This window comes from Barbatula barbatula, assembly GCF_947034865.1.
Source record: "Barbatula barbatula genome assembly, chromosome: 7".
NCBI lineage: Eukaryota > Metazoa > Chordata > Actinopteri > Cypriniformes > Nemacheilidae > Barbatula > Barbatula barbatula.
Window position 1 is genome coordinate 21,519,838 of NC_136770.1, and position 18,194 is coordinate 21,538,031.

Genomic DNA, 18,194 nt, shown 5'->3' on the forward strand with positions numbered 1-18,194 from the left:
GGGGGAAGTACTTTCACAAGTTCCGGAAGTTGACGTCATTCAACTTTCCAAAAACATATTCGTTTTCATTTTTCAAACAGCCTGTATTTCTAGTTATCAAGTAAACAATTTTAAGTTTCTGTTATCTGTTAATATGTTAAAACTTTAGAGGACACGGTTTTGATTCAGTTAATAAATTGTTAAATTCCCTTCAAAACCATATAATCATAATAAACACAATATTATTTAATTGTTTTCCATTGTGAATCTGCGGATAATAACGATACCATACATTTAAAAAGTATTCTTTTAAAACCAGTTGCGTACAGGAGTTTCCGTAAATTACGTGACGTGTTTCCTAACGCCCGATTGGCCACAGGCATGAGAATGGGCGGGGCTATGGGCTGGTTAATATAATCACAGGGATCAATCATTACACAGTCTACAGCTTACCGTTTCCGAGGATAACAATAAGAAGTGCGCGTTAAGACACACGAAACGTCATTAAAGAGGACTAATTTAATAAGGACCAATATTTCTCTATTTCGTAAAGTGATTTCTTTCTGAAACTGTCAACAACTTTCCTCAGCGAGGCATTTTATTCGAAGAGAAGATGTTGAAAGTTTACCTCATGTTGGTTTTGTCGGCGGCTGCTGTTTTCGCGGAGTCGGTGAGTAACTCAACGTTACATTACGTGAAAATGAAGCGAAAGACTGTTAATTTCATTAATTGATTTCCGTCATCACACGTATCGAAAGTAAAACCTAAGTTATCGTAGGTCTTTCGGCTCTTCGTAGATAAATTTCGGTCAAGAAAAAGTGAGGGCGATAACTTGAGGTGTTAGCACGAGCGTTAGCCCTCTGACTACAGGCATTTAAGTTAACTAGAAACAACAAGGTCTTTCTCGTATTTGTTCCGTTTCATTGTTATTTGTTAAACTAAATAAGGTTTAAATTAACATTTTGTACTTAAATTTAATATCCCCAACGCCCGTGCCAAACTTTGTTGTCTTTAATGTCTTATTGACTATGTCTCGCGCAGCTCCAGTGACTTTAAAGATTGCACTGTAAATAATATTAACATTGTGTTATTTTGTGTATTCCTTTAAGCAGTGTGTAACATATTTAACAGTAGGATTTGGGCTTTTGGGCCGAAACTAGATGTTGAGTTACCCAATAAAGTGACAATGGCTTTCATGTGACAGTTTTCTGCCTGTAGGTAAATTTGGTTTAGACAGGATCCATTACACTATAATGGATCAGTCAGTTCACCAGGTTTAGTTTTCCTTTTCATTTTAACCCAGTCACTGAAACACCTGTGGTTTGGATGCCACGGCTTTGTGTCGTGCTGTTCTTTCATAATTCAGAAGAATAGCTGGGTGCAGATGTCTTTTCAGCAGGCGAGTGGGGAGTTGGGCTGAAACAGAAGACAAATGCCACCCAGTGTGCATGGCCAGGCGGTTACACAAACACACACACACACACAAAGTCAAAATGCAAATGCGTTGAGCCAAAACGCTCCATTCTATGAGACTAATGGAAAGGTGTTGTCAACCAGATTTGTGTCTTCACGTCAAAGCAAGCAGATGTAGGTTATTGTTTGTGTTTGCGGGGTAATATCTTGACCTTGCCCCATGAAGGTTTCACGTTGCACCTTCGTGTTGTAATCCATAGAAAAATAGAGTAGAGATGAATTCATTGAGAAGTAGCTCATATGTGCATCAGATGTTGTGGTTAAACCCAGGTGAGTAAATGTAGAAACAAGATTCGCACAAAATCCTTGTCTTTCGAGGCAAGAGAAGGCTGGCACATTCCTCAAAATCAAGCTGAAGTGCCTGTTATCCTTTCATTCCCCTCCTCCTTCACCATTCTTTTGCGTTTTCCTGAGGAATTTGACCCCTCCTGACCTTGACCAGTCTTCTTTTGGGATTTTGCACACTTGGATGGATTTAAATGATCCGTTTCTTTTATCCTGGTTCCCTCCTCTTTAGCCACTGGACAGGAGTGTGTCTTAAACTGAAAATGACGCATTCACTTAAAATTGTCATCATTTTTCATTTTTCAAATTCCTTGTGTTTAAAAGTGTGAGTCTCCAGAAGCAAGGTTACATTTATTGCTTTTTCTGATCCTTTTTGGGAGTATATTGGTGTTGGCACACATCCACGGCCCTCGGATGAACACACATTGTGTCAGATTATACACAAGATTCTTCTAATTCCTTTCTTGCTTTCTCCTTATAAAGACGTGATCTTTTCTCTCATTGGGAGCTATTATGCATCTAATAGCTATGCTAGGTGTCATGAATTAGGCATGAGGTGATTTGCACCTGAATCAGGTTACTTTATTTATTCAATTAATTATTTTGGGGGTGCGGTGATTTCGAATGGCCGTTGAAAGGAAGAGAAATGAACATGATAAATACCAACGCCAGGAGGTAATGAATTTGACATTGCTATCCAGTGGCCTATTAAATCACTTTTGTGGATGGAATGTTGGCAGTGAGCAGGAAGGTTTTATTTTCTGCTTGGGCGATCGAAGTAAAGAGTTTTAGTCGTTTATTTCATAGTGCAACATGGCACGTAAAAACCATTTTTGTTGAATTTGTTATACGCCAAAAAGCTGATGTGTGGAAGTCTAAAGGAATATCTAGAGGCCCTGAAAAGGGAACAGTTTTTAAATCCATAGCAGTTTACTTGTGGGGCTATTCACCATATGCCAGCCAGGCTTTCCTTGGAACTCCTGATGCCAAACCAGCCACCAGCTGTCCTTCTTAACAGCACCTCTACTTGTTACTGGTGTTTTTTAAGTTTTCTATTGATCGGTGTGGAGAGCTAAAAATTTTTTTGTAGTACAGTGTTAAGGGTTTGTTGTTATCTCTGACCAAATGATTGCATGCTTGTGTTAACACTTTTGCCCTTAGGCTTGTCATCGTATTCTGACGTCTGAATCATTATTCAGTCATCTTTTTAGCAAGTTGACTTGCACGGCCCCCCCACGCAGTGACTTTTCCATCAAACCTTTTGTCTTATCTTGAAGTGTAAATGTTTGTGTTCCTGAAAATACCTTCTTCTTCAAGGAAACACCCATCTGGGTGTTGGTCAGGTCCACAGACTCCAGTGGGTCTAATCACCCATCTGATATCAATACAAACACACAGTTCTCATCTTATAACACCCGATTCTAGCTTGCAATTTCCTGTATTCCATGTATTATTATCGGTCTAGTTTTGGAGGTAAAGTGGCATTTTGATGTGTAGTTTATGGGTGATACTGAGGAAATCTGCCAAAACTGTGTAGTTGATACTTCCCCCGAAATCAAAACAAAAATGACACGTTATTGTCCGCATGAAGATCAAAATAAACCACAGAGATTTCTTGCAATGTGACACTGTTTTGAAACATTTTTTCCCCACCCTCATTTCTTAATACAAAACCTATTTAATATATAAAATGTGCTTAGAAATTTGGTTAATTGTTGTAAAAACATAATGGTCTTAAATAGTTTTAGTTTAGTTCCTTTACTAGTTTTGATGACAAAATCCGTACTTTTAAACTGTCATACGGTGGATAAATTGTTTTTCTGGATACTCTGTTTCTACATGTAGAAACAATCTAATGTGGACAGATAACAGCGATGTTATGACACTTGAGTATTCACCGCATCAAAATACATCTAATTTTGATTTAAGGTTTTAACCAATCACGGCAGCGAGTCTCAAAATGCATAAAGACGTCTTGCTATACACCCAGACTGCTTCATGTTTTCACACATAGGCCAGAGCACACAATACTGATTGTTCAGGCTATTCAGAAGAGTCCATTGTGTATTAAAAAGGCTTTGAGCTCACGGTGAGAATCTTCATTAATAAAAGCCACTAACATATACAAGGAAAATACGTTCACACTTCCTGTGGGAGAGAAAAGAGGGCGATGACACTGTTGCTGAATAGTCTTTTATGTTTGGTTTTGAATGAATGATCAATTATGTTTCCCTCAAATGCCCTAATGAATCAGGCTTGTGAACAGGTGTTGGGGTGAGAATTTAGAATGGAATTGGAAAATGACGTACCACTTGACAGGCAGGTGAGTCCTTCCGCCCCACTGGCTGTGTCAGTTAAAAAGCTGCTATAAATAGTTCTTGTCAAGGTGGAAGGAATTCTGCCTTGTGAGTTTGTAGAAGGACATTCCCACTGTCCTGGGGGAAGAACCTATTTATCTCACAAAGAGCTCAGATGAGACAATGCTTTGGTAAAGCCGATTGGTGTGAGTGACAGACAGACAAAGTGTTTGTGTTAAAGACTAATGCTGTAATTAGTTGTGACCCATAAAGACAACAAGGAGAGTCCGCAAACCATAACTGGCAGTTAATATTATTTGGGCCTTTTTGACACAAGCTCCAGGGTCACCAGTGTCTTTGCTCTGCAAGGAAGGTACTTGGCTTTTAGCATCATTGTACAAATTAGATTTGAAGCTTATTTAAACATTAGCCTTTAAACTCAAACATTGTCTTATCTTCTGATCGTCATTGACAGTACATTCCGTTTAACATTGTAATGGATGAGTCACATACTGTGATTGGCTCTTTTAACCTCTCCCAGTCTGACTTACCGGAACAGATGCCAGACCATTTGTCAGCAGATGGTGGGATTTACTCCGAGCTTTGCTTGTCTTGACTGAGCAGAGATTAACTATGCAGGCTAATTTACACTCTCCAGTCGTGTCCTGGCATTAGTTTTCTTGAAGGATAAAGGTCTGGATTTTAGCAAGCGATGAGCATCTAGGTAGAGCTACTGTACTATTCGTATGAGACACGTGTAGCATTTGTAGCCATTGATATTTAACTTGGTGTGACGCGTTTGGACATGCCGATTTTGAATATGTTCAAATGCAAATGTGATAGCTTAGGACAAAGAACAACATTTTAGGTGAATAGGCTACGGCCTCCTATTAAATTCCTACTTGCATGTTGATGTTTCTTTCAACTATGGGGGGATTTTTTGCAGTTGTTGCTCGGAAGGTTAGAGCAGAAAACGTTTGAGAAAAGTAAGGGACTTTCTTCAAAAGTTCAGCTTTGTCGATAACTCTGTTTGGTTGGGGTTTATTTCTCGGTTATACTTTTTACTAAGAAGTGAGGGGCTTGCTAAGATTTTAACCATCAGTTCAAAAGAACCACAGGTTGTGTTTCTGCGCTGTCGGACTACATCCTCTGTACTTTTTTCGTACGCTTCTTTTCCTATAAGCTCCCCGAGCTGACGATTTCTGAATGTAGGGGAATTTCGACACTATAGATTTGAAAACCATAAAGTATGTCGGTCTCTCGCCCCCTACATCCTCTTGTGGTTTCTCTAGCTCTCTCTATAACTCCCATTTTCTTTTATTAGCTTTGAACAACAATACAGACTAGAGCTGACTTGCAGTTTAATATGTCATTTGTATGATCCTAGTTTTCCTGGAAAATGAGTCAGCCCCCGCAATCTTCATTCCAGTCTCTATTTTAAAAAAACAATCCTCCCTTGAGTAACCAGAGCCATTTAATGGGAAATAGCTGCATATGTGTAATATTTGATAATTTGTATAAGGAATGGTTACTCCGTGTTAGCTGGCAGGAGTGTGCAAAAGAAGTTGTGATTTTGCCGGTATGTGCAACTTTTCAGTGAATCATATTTGGTCAATCTGTTTTTGATGGCGAGCAGGAGAGCGAAACAGATAAAGACCCTCAGCCCTGTGCTGTGAATTCTTTCATCATTTTACACAATGCCAGTAAACCTGCGCTAACTTGCTACCTTCTCTGTCGTTGAGGTCAATAGTGGAGGCTTTGTAGTACAAAGTGGAAGTGTGCGTACAGCGTAAATGTTTTTTACTGGTTTAAACTTGCAGTCAGATGGGTGATAGATGTAAAATTGATAGATGGAGCACTACAACGTTTTTGTCTTTTTTCCTCAAGAAAATAAATTGCGTTTGTTGTATTTCTTTAGTTTTTGACCCCACAACTAAGGCTGAATATATTAAAAAAGAAACTTCAAGTTAAGTGAGACGTTAAATATCTAGTGGTTTTAAAGCATATTTTGGCAAATAAAGACAGTATCATAGTTTATGTGCTTTGTCTTGTCAAGTATAATTGACTAATTAAGTTTAAATTGTCTGTTACAGTAAATTGGTTAAATTATACTTGACTTTGATTAAAATACTTTGTGTTGCTGGCATTAAACATAACAAAGTTGCCCTTGGTTTAAGTCAAATACTAATAATATTGAGATCGTCTTTATCACAATTATGCTGTATTGTCCAGTCTGCTTTTAGTCACGGCAAAGGCAAAATAAAAACCAGTCTGGTACCCGAATAGTGTTCCTTGACAGCTCTCGAGGGGGAGAGACAAAGACATAGAAATAAAGGGAAAATAGATGGTACATAAATCAATGAGTTCACATTATTCTAATAGGCTTGAGTCCATTATAAGGGTTTTCTGTTCAAAGCACTTGGTCAAATGAATCTGCTTATGTGGTTATCAGGGTAATTGATTAGTCTCAATTACTTAAATTGCGTTTGCACAGTCATCATGATGCCATTGATAAAGGTTTGGAAAGTAATCCATTTCACTTCAAAGTGTTAAAAGAAAAAAGTCTTCACTTTCTGATGTCTGCATAAAATTATTTTCCAAGAATAGTATATGTGCACTGTCTTTAATTAAATAGCGATACGAATACTTCGACTTTATATAAATTTGATCACTTTTATCTTCTCTAGGTACGAGAAACAGAAACGTGGGTCCCTTTGAAAAACAAAGCATCTCATGAGTACCTGGAGTCCTCGGGGGACTCTCAGAACGGAGATTTTGAGTTCGCTGAAACCACCCCGACAATTGATGATGAGGATGACCTTGATGACGATGACGACGATGATTATGATGACATGTCAGGCTCTGGAGGAGCAGATATAACAGATGAAGACTTGGAGGTAATAATTCAGTTTCTTTGCCATGTTGTGTAATCTAGGTGATGAACAATTTAAGTAGATTCTATCACTGGGATACTGTAGAAATGGCTGTTAAAAATACAAAATAATGAATGATAATGAAAAAGTGATTTTTACTGGCAAGATTTTTGTAGTGGATCTAATTGCCTCTATTGAATTTGAGAAGAAAACTGCTAGTATTATACCAACTGCACTGCCATTTGAATTTAGTGGTGACCATATCATTCTCTCCCAGGATGAAGACTTGAACTCGATTCCTGATCTTGCCCGTCCGGTTCCCACAAAACACAATATCGATGACACGGTTCTGGTCAAGAACAATGAGGTCTTGCGTCGAGCACCAAACCTTGATGTTTCCGAAACCAGCAATGTGCTAATGTCTCATGCTGGAGACGACAGCTTATTTAGCAACAAAGAAGTGCTTGCAGGTAAGACTGTTTTCCTTACGGTTCACAGCTTTCTGGTTTGTGAAGCAGGTTAAGTTAATTCAGGCACATCTAAGTCCTTGTTAGCATGATCCATATTTTCTTATCAGCGGTATTGGAAGACATTTAATTTTATTACGCAAAATTGGATACGTTTGAATGACCCTCACATATGTGTATTTTTTTACAGCTGTTATTGCAGGAGGAGCAGTCGGTCTCGTCTTCGCCATCGTCCTCATCGTCCTCCTTATTCACTTCGTCCTGCGGATCAAGAAAAAGGACGAAGGAAGTTACGACCTGGGCAAAACGCCCATCTACAAGAAAGCCCCCACCACGGAAATCTACGCATGAGCATACACATTCTCTCTCTCCTTTGAACTATAAGCTCACATATTGCCTCGCCTTGACGGGTCACCACCAACCACAGCAGGACCTCACACGAATAATTATGCAGACAGGACTTTTGCATTGAAATCTCATCAATCGTAAAGTCACTTGGACAGGAGGCTGCCTGTTGCCAAATTGGTCCGTTCAAAAGCTATTTCTGTCGTTTTGTTTATGCACACACCATTTTGCTGAAGTTTGTTGCCTTTTTACTTGTGTGCTCCGTTGCATCTATTATTTTCAAAACACTACGTAAAGGAGCATTCACAGGTTGAACAGTTCAGGTCACCAGCTGACAATTTCAACCACCCGTCTCAGTGTCACGATTGGTGCGACAGTGGGTTGGTTACTGTGGCCGGTTTTGTTTAGAAATTCTTTTTATTTTTTTAATCTGTGTGCTGTAAATCATTTTAATTTTCTTATTAAACATCAAAGGTGAAACCAAATTGAGAGCATGCGGTATATCTTTGAAACAAAATCCTGTCGTACTGCGGAGAGCAACATATGAAATGTACTGCATTAAATGTATACATGTTTCAGCATGGTGTTGGAGGATAATGTGCATTCCTGATATCACATGTAATTTCCGTGGTGGTTTTGTAAAGTTAATCAAGAGAATAGATCCACTACATTGCTGCTGGACTGTCAGCTAAGCTACTTTAACAGGTACAGACATGTTGTTGTCGATTGAAATTAAGTTCATCGCTAACAGATATTCACCATCCAGGGATCTGTAAATAGCCATTTGAATAAAATGTAAAACTTCGGTACGTTTAGCCATTTCTTGACAGCCTTTTATTTACCAAATATTTAAATGCCAAAATCTATTTTTATTCTCGTATATCTCATCCCGGTATTCGCTTTGGCACAATACTGTTAAACAGATACTTACGTCTGTAGCTTTCAAATTCATGTTTTGTTGGAGAACAGTGACCAATGCTAGTACTAACTTTTTGTCTTTTTTCAGTGTTTTTGTAGATGTTCTTAATTCTCATTTTGTTTTTATTAATTTAACTGTCATATTTTATTGCCTGCCTTCAGGTCGGGGCTTCCCCCCATCAGCTGTTGTACATGTGATCAATGTTTTTTTTATATATACAGTAGTGCTAAAATGTTTAAAGCTGTTAGTTTTTCAGCAGATTTTTGTAAAAGAGTTTCTATTTCTTTTAGTCATTTTTAAGCCGAATCTATTTATATTTTGTAGAAGGATGTTCTGGATTAGTTAAGACGAACGTTGATGAGCCGTGTGGCGATAAAAGAATCACAATTCCCTGATCTAATGAAGTCAATGAATCATTGATTTCTACATGCAGGTTCTGATCTGTTAAAAATAAAGCTATTTTATGCACCTAACCGTCTGTACTAGTCTTGACTTTATTATGTCACTTCAACATTAAAGCCCAGAGGTGGTTAGGTGATTGAAAGTGTTGGCTGAAGAGTCTTAAAACGATCCTCTCTATTTACCTAAAGCACACCTGAATCAACTCAAGGGCATGAAGTAGATAATTTAAGTTAAAAGATCTGAAAATTGAGATGCTGGGCAGAAAGAAAACATGTTCTTTTTTATTTTGGTTGTAACCTAAGGATGTGGCCCAGGGTTCAGATTAGATAAATCACAAGTTTAAACTCATCAAGAAGCAATAAAAAGGCCAGATGATGTTTCACAGTCCTTTGAAATGAAGATTTTATGGTTAAATAAATGTGTCTGTATGATTTCTTAAGATCAAAGTGATATAGGGTCTATTTGGATCATCTCACAGATCATTAGGTCCAGTGTTTATTTGAAAATTTCAGTTTTATTTGTCATTCGTGTGAAATTGAGTGTCCGGTTGTTTATAATTAGCTTGTTGTTTTAGATCAAGTACAAGTATTAGATGTTGATATGAAGATCTTTAATATGTAATCCAGTTGGCTCAGTGTTGAAAAGGGGAAATTCCACCCCCAAAGAGAAATGACTTAATCCAGCTGTGTGTATTTTATAGCGTGCTGATGCCTGTCTGCGCTGCATCCAAAACAAAAGAGCATACCAGAAGAGAGACTGTTTTATCTGTAAGGATGAAGGATACAAATAAGAGTTTACTAAGACTGAAACGTTCAGGTTTATTTTTGGACACACCAGAGACCGTGATCATTAACTTCTGTTTATGATTTTACAATGAGAATCATTGACAGAATTTGTTGATCCATGCAAAACTTGAATTGTGTGTTGGAAAGAAAACAAAACGCTTAAAGCTTACGTATATCACCAAGGAGAACATTTTGTTGTTGAAGGTTAGTGTGGGTGTTGTTAAATGTGAAAACATTGCTTATGTAACAATCCATGATGATGTAACATTATCAATGTTTTCATATTAATGACAGGGCGTGCCTCATGTTTTACGTGTGTAGACTTTAAAGAAAACAAGAGCCCTTAGCAATGTGCAAAACTTCCCTAAATTACATTTGGGAAAACACTAATACAGGTGTGTGGGAATTCCCACATTTCTTTTCATATCAAGTGATGTGGGGTGACAATACAGTGTTCGGTCGCACATTTGAAAGTACCCCTGAGAGTTTCCATGACGTATATTTGCTTTATCTCTGGTTTTGTGTGCTGTGTGTCAAAGAACACAGACAAAGAAGTGTTGTGCCCATTGTCATGACAGTTTGTGAAATGAGGAACATTTCAATAAATAACACAAGAACGATTCCTGCAGTACATTTGCATGTGTGTGAGGATGAGAAGTTCACGGAACATTCTGTAAAATAATTAAACCTGCAGTGATTACGCCATCTTGCTGAAAGATGAATGCCTCCTATTTCAAGTACAGCCTAGGGTTGTTTACACAAGGGGCGGAGCTATAGAAACAGAAAACAAATATGTGCGCTTTATGCTCTTAGACATAAGTCGACATATGCATTTAGTTTCCCGATTTAAAGTTAGGTCACACTTTATTTGTACAGTGTTCGTGTTATATAAGTGTTGTTTATATAAGTGTTGAGCTACATGTAGATACATACATACAGTAACTCCTTCGAAAAACCTTTTGCATATGATCATTACTTTAAAATAGCATTAGGAGATACACAAACAAAGAAGCAGGGGGAACGTGAGTTGTTGGAGTGGTTTGACCAGATAAACCACTGACTAATATCGTCAACACCACAAATTATTTTATTATAATCCTCCATTTTTTTAATCATAGTTTTATTATAATCCTAAAACATGGTAATATGGTGAAGACATCACACCAGTGTAGTGACTGGATTTTTATACTTTCTCTAACAAAGAGAGAAAATCATATCATATCATAATAGTGAGTTTCTGATGTGTATTTGAGGACTCAACCAGACGGGTAGGCAAATAAGAAAGGCAAATAGAGATAAGTTTAACTGGTTTCATAACACAGCATGTTAGTTTCACCTAAAAAGTATGCTACTTAAGATAAAAACATAAGACAAAAATATAAATCATTTAAACATTCCAAATATACATGAGGGTAAATATATGATGCCAGATATTTTTGGGCAACCTATTCTTTTAACAGTGTTGATCAAGACCAGTCAAAACAAAACAACATCAAACAAAATCAAGACCTGACAATTCTGGAATACTGTTCCAATACAGAGCTGCGATTAGTTCCTTAACTCCCTTTATGAGACGTTAACTTGATCTTTCAACTTTAGAATAGATCTTTGATCTCATTCAGGGTTAAACATAAAAACTAGATTTAAGAACCAGGTGGGTTGAAGTGACCTTGTGCTGCCACCTGCTGACCTTCAAAAGCAATGATAGAAGTGTAACGAAAAATCCATTTAGATATTGTTTCTTTTGTAGAGAAATGTTAAATATAAAAAAAATTTAGTTCAAAGAGGATTTAATTACTGTTAAATATATGTATAAAATAAATATATACATATAATATACTTAAATACTTATACTTACTTACTTAAACCTTAAAGTATATATTATTATATACAGAGGTGATTTGCAAAAACAGATATTAATTTAATTTAAATAAATGCATTTTATTTAATTTAATTAAAAAAAGATCATGTTTTTACTGCACAATCCTATGAACATTAATCAAACTGCAGTTGGGTTGTTTTGATTAAGTTATTGAAACTGAAAAAAATCCAGTTTACTAAAAATCATATCTTTCTTTCTGTAGCAATTGGATGTTCCCTAAAGGGGGCAGTGTTGCATTTCTGCATTCTCTTATGTCTGATTTAGTTGCCTTGTTTTATATTATTCTCAGTACGGGAAATAATTTGCATACACAAAGCAGGATAAGCAGCACTTTCATGACAAATACTGTCAACGCCAGTAGATGCTTTTAACCAGGGAAAGTACCATCCATCCAGACAACTTTCATTTGACAATCCTATATGTTTGATTGTTTCAACCCACGGTTGGGTCAAATATTCACATTTTTAGGTTTGGTACACCAACTGTCGAGTTTGTTTATATTTTACCCAACAACCAAGCATTTTTTGAGGATACTCCAGATATAGCATCTTCAGAAGGTTTGTTAAGACAAAACTATTCAAATTTGGACAGAAATTGCAGAGGTGTTTTTGGATAAACTAAAGCCCCAATCTCACTTCCTATTCACTTTATCCCAAAACTTTTATTCAGCCTAAGGATGAAAAGTTTGTCTTATTTTAAAATTGTAGCGTTCGCTCTTGGCAAAGTCATGAAAATTAATAAAAGTGTACTGTAGCTATGCAAAATTTGAAAGGGTTATATTCAAAGTGTTATAAAACATTTCTTGGAGAAATGATTTAGTGAAAATTCTTTAGTTTGCTTTCACAAAGCCATCTGGGTTACAATGAAGATTTCTTTCTGTCAATTTTGACAAGATATGACAGAGGCATACTGGAGACCACTACTATGTCAAAGCTGTGGTCTCCCTCTCCCCCTCATGAACAAGAGCTCTTTTTATTTAGTTTGTCCACCATTTCTCCAGAGAAATGTCTGTGGTTTTGCAACGTCCAACACCTTGACAGCACATTTCTCTACACAAAGGAACTCGCATAGCATGGCTTTTAGGAGGGTGGGTGGGTGTCGCTGACATACATTGACAGTAAAGAAATATTCCCGGTGTTCCATGCTGCTGGGTTATGGGGCAAACCACAAAGCACGCTAACTTGCCATCCTTCTCGAAACATCCGGAGGGAACACATCTTGGACAGAAAATGTGCTGCGTTCACTGTTGCGAGTGCCAGTTCGCTGGCCAGCGCTGAGGTTTTCACCCCTCGATGAGCATGTTTGTGTGTGTGTGCCCCGAATTTCACCTGCACAATCCAATATGTGTGCGCTCATTTCTCAAGGCTGCTTAGAAACCATTTCTCTATCACACAAACACTCTTTCGTCTTTTTCTGTTTGTCTGCGTTGGTGGATTTTTTATGTTTGGGTTCTGTATTTGCAGTGGGATGGTGCTGGAGGGATTGGAATGATTTGTGTGGGTGTCTAATATAACGTTGCCAATAGTCCATATATTTGACTTGAGGAAATAAACCATTTTGCCACAGGAGAAGTTTTATATATGAATGTACTGTATGGTTGAGATTCAGAAGGAAAGGAGGGCACTGCCAGTTTCTAAATCCCCCAAAACTGCCTTCTGGATGATAATGTGGCAACTGACAATTTAAACTTATTCACGGGCAAAAGCCTCTCATTGTTTATAGAGCATTTAAAAAGTGAGAATGTTAGCCTACTTAAGCATCTACTTCAACCTAAAAATATGATTATTAAACTGCAATACAATACAGCAGTAGCCCACTGTTTAAGGAACAAATCTAAACGTCTCGTTTCTAAAGGGTGTGTCAGTGTTGAATAAAATATTGTTTAATTGCAGTCTCATTTGCCTATAAAAACGACATTTGCATATCAAATCGTTTTAATGCCGGTCCAATTTGCATATCAAATCTGACGCTTGGCTTATTCAGGACCCTAACCAAGGCTTCATTTTGGTGACCTAATGCAAAAGCCTTTGGTTTTATGTACTCAATGAGTCATGGCTTAAGAAGAAATATTGCACTTCAATAAATCCGGACAGCATGACATCAGAGAGTAATTAAGCCCGTTTGCGTTGGAATTCCGTTTCCAATTCCTGCGCTCAGGTTTGCGCACAATTCAAGCACCTGCACATTTGTGTGTGTGCGTGTGCTATTTTCACTGGACCATGTTCAAACTTTGAGAGAGAGAGAGAGAGAGAGAGAGAGAGAGAGAGAGAGAGAGAGAAAGGAGAGAGAGGGAACATTACGCCATCCTTCCCTCTCAGAAAAAGTGGGATTTAAACAAGTCTCGTACAAGATATCAAGCAGAACCGCTGGACTTCCAGGAGAGCCACTGCGCGTTTCTGAATGTTAGATGCAGCTTACTTTTGAAACTGGATCACTATGGTTCTGAGGAACACGTCTCATAGGAATGGTTTGGACAGAACAATTGACCAGACGTTTCCGAATCTGAATTTTTACCTCTCCAAATCCGTTCATGGTAGCGCACCAACAGCTTTTGGTCATTTCTTCATCACCAAATCTCAAAGGAAGATCAGAGGATGAAAGTTCTGACTAGTTTCCCTCTTTTACTGGGCTGCTTGACTCTTTTACAACTGGACTTTATCTCGCATGCGCTCCCCGGAGCGGCGGCACAGCGCACCGGTCACCGACACACCGGAGCGGACAAACCCAATCCAAGCGTTTTACGGTATACGGGAGCGCGCAACAGCACGACGCTCAGAAAGCCCGTTGACAACGCGAAGATATCTCGCATCAGGACTGGGCCACCTCTGATAAAAAACGAGGCCAACCCAGTGACTGTACCTGTTGGCTTAAGACACAGAGAGGCCGTGCGCTCCTGGGTACCCATGGATGAGGCGCGCGTTGCATCCAGCGCGGCATCCTCTTCCACCATCCATCACGAAGCGGGACACAACAAAGGACATGGAGTTTCTAATCACAAATCTTCCGTGCCGTCCGCGATAAGAGCAGCTCAGCCCAAAACCGCGGTGCTGAAAAGTAAAGCGCAAGCACCAGCCCCGCTGAGAGCGAAAGGAACAATTAAGCTGGTCGAAAACGAGGCACTCAAGCATCCATTGGTCACGCCGCATGACTACATGCTATCCCTGTACTGGTCACTGACCAGCGGAGAGGTCAATACAAGTGTCCTGCACGAGGCTGGGATGGCCAACACCATCACCAGCTTTGTGGACAGAGGACAAGGTGTGGTATACATTTGTCAATATTGCCAAACAGAAACTTTACTTAAAAGCTAAAAGATTACATGTACACATTTTCATTAAGACATATTAGTTTCATAAAACGTGTTAAATAAATGATAACAGAACACACTATATAAAGTTGGAGAGTTGCATAGCCAAAGGGTGGCTGCTTTGAATCTAAACTTTAATTATAAAAATGTTGAGTTCCTATACTTCCATTTGTGTTATTTCATAGTTTGATGACACCACCTTTATTCTAAAATTAAAAAAATAACAATAATAAAGAAAGACTGTGTCCAAACATTTGACTATGTAAAGGGAACATTTATATTTGAGATGTTTAAAGGGTCACTAATTCACCTCATTTTTCTTCCACTTCTGCAGCTCGCCTGAACAGTCCCGCTGAGTGGCAAATATACTTTAAATATACATAAAGATTTAGCATAGTCTCTAGATTAAAATGAGGTCATAAAATGACTGTACAGAAATTATAGAAGTGGTTAAGGTAAAGTACTGCAGGAGAGTGTTGACACACTTGAAATGTTACGTCATTGAGCCCATTTGAAGTCTACTGCATATGAGACTAAATTGGACCTTTGCGTTTATTCAAATGAAAAGTGAGATGAAACTTATTTGGAAAGGCACGACACGCAAGCAAATTGACACAAATATCTTAATGCGCACATTTTTTCTGTACAATTCCTACAGTGCGCACGCACACAGCATGCACCCACACACCCCCACACACACACACACACACATAGTTAATCAATTGCACTCTCTCTGCCCTCACCATGCAAGTTTTTCAGGCCGTGTTAGTGAAAGCCACATGTCACGGTGGTAGGCCCACTAGTAAATAGCTGCAGGTTGATAATAATGCTGTGTTTACAGTGTGTTGTGGTCGCCAGGCCGAAGACGTCTGGTTTTAATATACTTTTGAAAGCAAACTGTTCTTGGATAAAATGAAACCTTTGATTTTTACAATACACTGCTTTCATATTGCATTGCATGCAGAAGGGACGCACGCACACATGCACACACACCAAAAGTGTGATCTGTGATCGTGGAAAAATGTAGCTCTGGTGTTCTTAAAAATCTGTTAACTCATTGTAAGAATGATAAATGTGTATAAATGTACTGTGGCAGTGGTCAATTACAAAAAAACATTATGTTTCAAATCTGTACACTTTCTAAATATAAACTAAATATAGGAAAGTAGTTTTCAGTCGACCTTTTCTACCAGGTGGAAAAAGTACACTCAAATGTACTTTAAAGTCCTCTATGTTCACACACTAATTTAGAAATGAGTTTTTAGTACTGCTTAAGATAAACTTAAGATCTAAGAGTACTGTGCCATTCTAATACACATTGAGTAGAAGAAAAAAACTGTATTTTTTATTATATTAAGTGCAAAATGAATGTGTGACAATAGAGCACTTTTAGTACATTATGGATATACTACTTAAGTGTACTTAGTGTACTTTTCATACCTGGGAAATACATTACTTAAAAACATTAAAATTAAGTATACTGGACTTAACTGCCAGAAAAATGGCCTACTTGTACTCATACTTTTAAGAGATATAATTAAAAGTAAAATTAGGTAATTTTAGGCATACTTATCTTGAAATTGAGTTTCATATCACATTATAAAGAAGTTCAATTGTATTTTGGTCTATTGTCATTGCGTTACAGTGTAATGTTTTGAGCACTACTCTTGTGACCTTTGACCTTGATCTTCACAGATGACCGTGTGACCCAGCTGAGACGTCAGAGATACCTCTTCAACATCAGCTCTATGGAGAAGGAGGGTTTGTTGGGCGCGGAGCTGCGCATCCTCCGAAAGAAACACATGGACGTCCGCAAAACCTCATTTTACGATGGCACGACTTCTCTGATATTATACACCTGTGCAAAAGGTAAGCAGACGCCCATCATGGTCAAGTCTCTCACTGTCGATCAACACAACGCGCCTAACTGGGAAGTGTTTGACATTTGGAAAGAGTACAAGAACTTTAGAAACACACCTCAGCTTTGCTTCGAGCTGGAGGCGGTGGCTCAAGGCCGACCGCTTGACTTGACATTACTCGGCTTGGGTCGGATGAGTAGACAAACGAAAGAAAAGGCCTTTTTTGTCGTGTTTGGACGTACGAAAAAGCGAGGTCTGTTCTACAACGAGATCAAAGCCCGTTCGGGTCACGACAACAAGACGGTGTATGAGTACCTCTTCACCCAGCGCAGGATGCGTCGAGCGCCGTTGCCCCGCGGTAAAAAATTACCCAAGAACCCCAAGCAGCGCTGTAACCGGAAGCAACTGCACGTCAACTTTAAGGACATGGGCTGGGACGACTGGATCATCGCTCCTCTGGAGTACGAGGCCTTCCACTGCGACGGGGTCTGCGACTTTCCCATCCGTTCCCATTTGGAGCCCACCAATCACGCCATCATCCAGACCCTCATGAACTCCATGGATCCTCGGTCCACGCCTCCCACCTGCTGCGTCCCAACCAGACTGAGTCCCATCAGCATTCTGTACATCGATTCGGCCAATAACGTAGTTTATAAGCAGTACGAGGACATGGTCGTGGAGAGCTGTGGCTGCAGGTAGCGGGAGGTCGCTTGCAGACATTTACACAGATGTGAGGGACACAGAAACTCTTTTAGACTCCTCGTGTCTCTATCTTTTTAAACGTAAAGGACTTTGCACGTTCCGCGTCCAGAGATTTAGAGGGCATTGGAGTGGCTTTCTTTTTTGTAACATGTCTCAAATTGCCTCGTTTCCAAAAAGAAAGCACATTTATATGAATGTCAGATTAGTGAGTTAGGCCATGTAAAACATCACTTACATTTTTTGTGTGAAATGGACATTTAATATTTGTTCAATGTGTGCCGCCTTGGACATCGCGGCTCTGGATTTTCAGGGTTTTGGGACTGGGTGTGTTTTCGTGCGGCCCACAGCCAATCAGCATCATCGTGACGTCATGTTCTTGAGAATACAAAGTTAGTCACATGACAATTATGACTCGAGTGATTGGCTGCAAAATTGACTGATCAAGAAATTCCTGCTGGTGAAAATGCACCACTACTCATCACTAGATATTTAAAACAGTTCAGTGGTCTTGCAATGTTTGGCAAATATAAGCTGCTCAACAAAAGCATATTTTCTGAGATTTTCTTTTCTAAGCAATTTTTTTATAAAATGTCCAGCTGTTATATACAGTGATGTTGTT

The 18,194-nt window shown here is 38.7% G+C and overlaps 2 protein-coding genes across 2 annotated transcripts; both read left to right on the plus strand.

The window, feature by feature from the left end:
- The first annotated feature begins 346 nt into the window (after nt 1-346).
- sdc4 (syndecan 4) lies at nt 347-9,111 on the plus strand. The gene is made up of 4 exons (XM_079460969.1): nt 347-649; nt 6,722-6,931; nt 7,185-7,377; nt 7,565-9,111. The coding sequence occupies exons 1-4, from the start codon at nt 593-595 to the stop codon at nt 7,723-7,725; spliced, it is 621 nt and encodes a 206-aa protein (XP_079317095.1). The 5' UTR covers nt 347-592; the 3' UTR covers nt 7,726-9,111.
- A 5,190-nt stretch (nt 9,112-14,301) lies between these two features.
- On the plus strand, nt 14,302-17,572 carry gdf5 (growth differentiation factor 5; the record flags this gene model as incomplete). The annotated part of the gene is made up of 2 exons (XM_079460692.1): nt 14,302-14,965; nt 16,710-17,572. The coding sequence occupies 2 exons, from the start codon at nt 14,302-14,304 to the stop codon at nt 17,570-17,572; spliced, it is 1,527 nt and encodes a 508-aa protein (XP_079316818.1).
- Between the last annotated feature and the right edge of the window lie 622 nt (nt 17,573-18,194).